This window comes from Charadrius vociferus, unplaced genomic scaffold (genome assembly GCF_000708025.1).
Source record: "Charadrius vociferus isolate BGI_N301 unplaced genomic scaffold, ASM70802v2 scaffold65, whole genome shotgun sequence".
Classification (NCBI taxonomy): Eukaryota; Metazoa; Chordata; class Aves; order Charadriiformes; family Charadriidae; genus Charadrius; species Charadrius vociferus.
In genome coordinates, this window is record NW_009649293.1 from 4,924,370 (window position 1) to 4,930,061 (window position 5,692).

At 36.4% G+C, this 5,692-nt stretch overlaps 1 protein-coding gene across 1 annotated transcript in view; it reads right to left on the bottom strand.

The window, feature by feature from the left end:
• Positions 1-5,692, bottom strand: part of RNMT (RNA (guanine-7-) methyltransferase) — a 17,474-nt gene that overhangs the window by 7,818 nt on the left and 3,964 nt on the right. Inside the window, exons 3-6 of the mRNA XM_009889060.1 lie at positions 5,316-5,438; positions 3,913-4,028; positions 1,769-1,950; positions 1,004-1,168 (exon numbers count right to left, since the gene is read on the bottom strand). Of these exons, the coding sequence (XP_009887362.1) occupies positions 1,004-1,168; positions 1,769-1,950; positions 3,913-4,028; positions 5,316-5,438 (586 nt within the window). The remainder of the gene's footprint in view (positions 1-1,003; positions 1,169-1,768; positions 1,951-3,912; positions 4,029-5,315; positions 5,439-5,692) is intronic.

Below are 5,692 nucleotides of genomic sequence, written 5' to 3' on the forward strand. Positions count from 1 at the left end.
AGGTGAAAAAAAATGCACTATCACCACAAACTGTACTTTTTTTCATTCAGACAAAAAAACCCAACCCTACACAGAAGTCATTTACAAACATTTTAATAGAAAAATGTCCCTTTGCTCAACACCCAGAAGTTCCATTAGAACTTCCAGATAGACTACACTATTTTCCCTGAAGTATCATCACCCTGTCATGTCAGATATTATGGATATATTTAGAGAACCTATTCCTACCAGATTTAGTGCCTTACATCTCAATTATATGTAGCCACTATGGTCATACAACACTGAAGTTAGAGATGCCAGTGACAGACACTGGTATTTTTCATAGAGAACTACAAATCAAGTGTGTGAAGATACATAGGTTTGAAAGGAAAGCTTAATACTGTTTAACAACCATACTCAGCTTGAATGGCAGGAAAAACACCAACATGGAAACATTTGTCTGTACCTCAAGAGACAGGCTGGGAAAGGCAAACCTGGATTCACACAGAGCTAAGAGCAAAATGTATGCCCACATATGAAGAAGATTTAGAGGAAGAAAAAACACATTGTAGGAAAAATCCTACAAACCCCCAAAGAAAGTTGGAGAAGACAACAAAGAAGCACCATGATGAAGAGGATACATAAGAAGGCTTGCTGAAAGACTAAAAGGTAGAATGAAAACCCCCAAAAAAGTTAAGATTAAAGAAGAAAAAGTTGACAGTACTAAAGGTTTGCTGATAGATGCAACATATCAGATACAGACATTCTCGTGTGAGACCTAGTTTAAGCCTTCACAGCTTCTGATCAGAGCACCTTCAATTGAGTGCAATGGAGAGATTACAGTTGTGGAAGCAAATGCAAGAAACCTCTTCATTTGGAGCAACAACAAAAAATGAAGAACTGGAAAATATAAGAACGCTAAAATACAATTTTCTGCAGGTATTATGCAATGACACACAAGCTAAACAAATGCTTATTATGTTTCACAGCTTTCATTGCATAATGAATTCAAAACTTAACTTACTCTTCCAGTAATGGAAAGTAAACCAAGAACTCAGGGACATCAACCACTTCTTCCAAGTGGAAATCATACTTGCAGCCAAACAAGGGATATTCTCCCTTCTTTTCAAATTTTACACTGTACACATCGTTCCCAAATGAATTTGTTTCTGAAGCTTCAAGTCGCTTTCTATAAAATGACATAAAAACAAACATTAATTGACCACATTTTAATTCAACAGGCAGAGAAAACTATGCATAAGAGGCCTGAAAGTGTTTCTCCCAGGACTACAGAATTCAGTTATCTCTCTAGTTTCCCATCTTCCTTATCTAATAAGGCAATGAAATTATGAGAAGCAGCATACTAGGTTTTAACAGTTTATCTTTCCTATACAACATACTAAGGACTAAATGGACCTAGAAAATTAACCTTTAACCCAAACGTAGTCTACATGGACATGTCAAGCTTCTTGGAATTACCACAGCAAAACCCTGAGTGTTATTCCCTAGGCTGTGGCTATTTTGCCACTATATAAGTCACTACAGAGGATTTATGTATGAGCATCTATACTCTATACCAGAAGAGCCATGGGTGCAAAAGACAAGGACAAGTATAGATTTACCTGTTTAAGTCAAGTTCACGAGTGAGATTTTCCTGACTAGAATCCAAAATTGTTGAAAAAAAACTTGCTTTTGTTTGCACAAACATATCAGACCACTGTAAGAATGACTATCACTTAACAACGCTTCACAGACTTTTGAAAGACTAATAGAATATAAAAGTACTTACACAAGTTCAAAGCTATTTGGAGTTGTGCCAATGAAATACCCTCCAGGAGAGAGGTTCCCACAAGCATTTTTAAGCATCATGTCAGCCTGCTCATATGTCTCAAATGAGTAATGGTAAACAAATTGACAGCTGCAAATGTCAAAGCGCATATCTGGATCATTGTATTTGGAAGACAAGAGATCCTGAAATAGATTAGAAAGAAAAAAATGTAATACAAGCTACAGAAACAAGCATGATTCACTTAAATCTTCCAACAAATACGCTGCTCCCATAATGCTTTGACTTTTTTTCTTTCAGCCCCCGTTCCTTCACAAGTTCAACAAGAACAAGATGAAAAAGGTAAGAGGTGAAAGGTAAAAAGTCCTCTGCTACACAGAAAACCATACACAACATTTGGGAACAACAAGAATACACATGCATATTTCAAAGTTATCATGTCCTCAAATTGTTTTCATGTTGTCAAGTAACACCACTACATCTGAAAGGCCAAAACCCATGGTTAGTTACTTAAGAGTTTCCAGAGAGATTTTACTGCTGAGGGTTTATAACCAGCCACCATTTAGCTGGAAACAATTATTATAATAAAATCAATTTTCAGTTTACTGTCTCTGTAACGAGAATTGACCCATTAAACATATAATTGAGAGGAGGAGGGTTTGTTTTAAATATGACAATTTGCCTGCCCTCCAAGTTGTATTTGTTTGTATTCTCACACATACGTACACACCCGTGTACCAACATACTCCCTTCCACCCTAGACCAAGTAACCAGTAATTCTGAAGAACTTGGAGCCCTTGAAATTTGTCAGGTTAATGCTTGCCACAGTTTGAGTCAGCAGTTCTCTAACTGTTCTTGATCAGACTTCTTTTACACAATACTAGTAGTCATCATAAATAAGACAGGAGCACAAAAGTTCTCCCCAAGACTCATGATATGCATTCCATATTTAAAATATTTCATACTTAACAGTTCTACCCAAGTTTCTCTTCTCTCCCAGACTTTCCATTCACCCACTCACTCCCAGTCTCTACCAGCTCATGCCACATACTGTCAATGTCCTATATGGAGCAAGACAAAAATGGACACTTTACATACTCATAGCAATTTTATCATTTTTCAATTTACTCCCCCTCCACATTTTGAGAAGGGGAGATACAGGAAACTGAGAAACAGAGCTGGGCAGAATTAGACAAGCTGTAAGAACATTTTGCATTATATACAACATAGACGACAGAGATACAAAGTCAGGGAGATGAACTTTTGTGTGCATGGAAAGAATGGAGCATGCAACAGAAAATAAATATGCACATAAGACTGAGCTGTAGTAGCAACATGAAAATATCCTTTTCTCTCCTGGCCAAGGCACTCTCCGCTCTACCCTGACTACAATTTCTAGTTGAGAGATGACCTGGAACCTGCAACAAACTGCATTCCTCAGAAGAAGGAGAGGCAACCAAGAATTCGAGCCAACAACCCTCCATGCAAGGCTGGAAAGAATAGTTTCAGCCTTTCCACAGATACGCTGGAACCAGGCAGGCTCTGTCCTTCAACCTGCATCAGCAGGGCACTTTCAGCCTGCATTTCCAGGACGGAAAAGCAGTGCTGGTTATGATACTATCTCCTAAGCCTCAGCAATGTACTCAAAATCACCTACAGGCAGTCTAAGAAAACTGCTCTATCACACAAGTTTTGAAGATATGTATTACAGTAATTAAAATGCTGCTAGAAAAAAAAAAATTATACTGGGATAAGTGAAACGTACAAGTCAAGTCAGAAAACATCCCGTATTCATTCCAGAATAAAACACACATTCACCAAGATAGTTTTCAACATCCCATGCTGGGTCGCAGAACTCCAGAAATACATCGTCATTCCCTTCCCCTTATCAAGTGAAAAAAACTGAAAGCACAAGATTTGTTATCTAAGACAGACATTCGGGCTTCAAGAACATTACACTGTAAAACAGTAATGAAAAGCATTTAACTATGTCTCAGTAACCTATGTGGCTGATTCTCCTGACAGTACAACAATCTGATCGTAAAAAAATACATGCCCTAAATATTACAGCACTAGCATTACTTCCTATACTTGCTTGACACAAGAACATAAAATCTCCAAAATACTATAAAGCATACAAACCGTACCTTGGTACTATCTGCTTGTATAAATTCTGCATCAAAAATATGTTCGTTATAACGACAGCGGGCTTTCATGTCTTCATATCGCTGCTTGCACTGTTGCACAGAAATGTCAGCAATATCTGTAGAGAGAGAGAAAAATTTAAATAAAAAAAGTGTGTGAACTGCTCCCCAGACAAGAAAACTGGAATGATCACTGGAACACAGCAGATCCATTATTGCAGGATAAAAGTTGATCTTCAGTTACACTTTGATGAGAACAAACACTTTTATTTTCAATTTGTTGAGAAGGAATTTAATTTGCAGGAGGTGTTTGGGATTATAACTCTCTGTCATTTCCAGCCTTTACTTCAGGCAAAAGTTGTAATCTAAAGATTTTAGAAAGCTCCCATCCTGAAAAGTGCAAAGCAAGCCTCCAAAATTTCAAGTGATGGATACTAGGTGACTGATACTAAGTGCTGTGAGCGTTCATTAGCTGAAACAGTTCAGCTCCCAGTTTCTCCAACAGTACTGAAAGCTCTTCATCTCCTAACAAATATACAAGATGTTGAAATGCAATTGTTTATGATATATGCTGATATATTGCATGATGGGAATTTTTTTAATTTTGTTTTTAAGACTGTTCCTCTATCAAACATATTTTCACTGAATAATACTAAAACTAATAATATGCAATACATTTACATAAGAACTTTGTAAGCAAATTCATGAACTGTATTTGAAGACTGCCAAGTGAAAAAGAAAGGCAAGAAAAAATTGTAAAATGTAGACCAGAATAATAATACCCAGAATAATTCAAACTAAAGGAATTTTATGAAGTTTTAGTATTTTAGTATCTGTTAAATTTGAAGTTAAGCAATGCTTCCTCTCATTATCATTGGCATGCTTTTTGGGAGAAGGGAAGATGGTATCTCCTTCCCAATACCTGGGCAAACTATTTAAATTAAAAGTTATTTAATCAGACCATTTTTTGTCAAACCACTGTGGGGTTTATTTCATTTTTTCAAATGTAACTCTTAAATGCGTATTTTCAGAACAGTTAAAAACACTACGGGAGATTAGACTGTGGGAGAAAATACGTAAGATACTAAACGTCAGTCTTTTCCCCAATGTAACACTTTGCCTAAGACTATCTACGGTAATCCTGCATTCTTCATTGATAGTAGTTTTTATTTATGAGTTGAACTGAAAGCTCATTACACAGAAAATCAATGGTTCTTATACTTATGATGGCAGTCAAGGTGCTGTCTTCAGGTTAAAAGACAAAAGAAGACTTTTTAACAGAGGGTATATCATAGCATTTGTGGGATTACTGAAAAAAAAAAGAAATAATAAAAGACTGGAGATGTGCTTGTTTTTCCCATAAAACACCAGTGTACTTTCCCTGGAAAGTTATTATGTCTTCTTACCAGTACAGACAAGTTTTTTAATTCTGCCTTTTTTCCATTTCAGTAAGTCTCCACCTTTGCCACATCCTAGATCCAAAACAGTTATATCATTCTTTTTCCGTCGTACCCGGTCTATAAATTCACCTAGAAAAATAAAAAGAGAGAAAACATATACAGGTCTCCCTAATTCACTTGTATTGTGCAGAGGTCCCTAAAGGATTAGAAAATTTTAAAACATGTCAGAACTTACTTTGCCTATAAGTCTTCTTAACATTACAGACTTAAATCTCTTTTTCTAGAAACCACTAATGATGAAAGCAACCACAAACTTTTACCATTACAGAGCAGCTAATGAATATTTTCTGTGCTTAATATGCTTTGCGTGTACTGTGATCGGA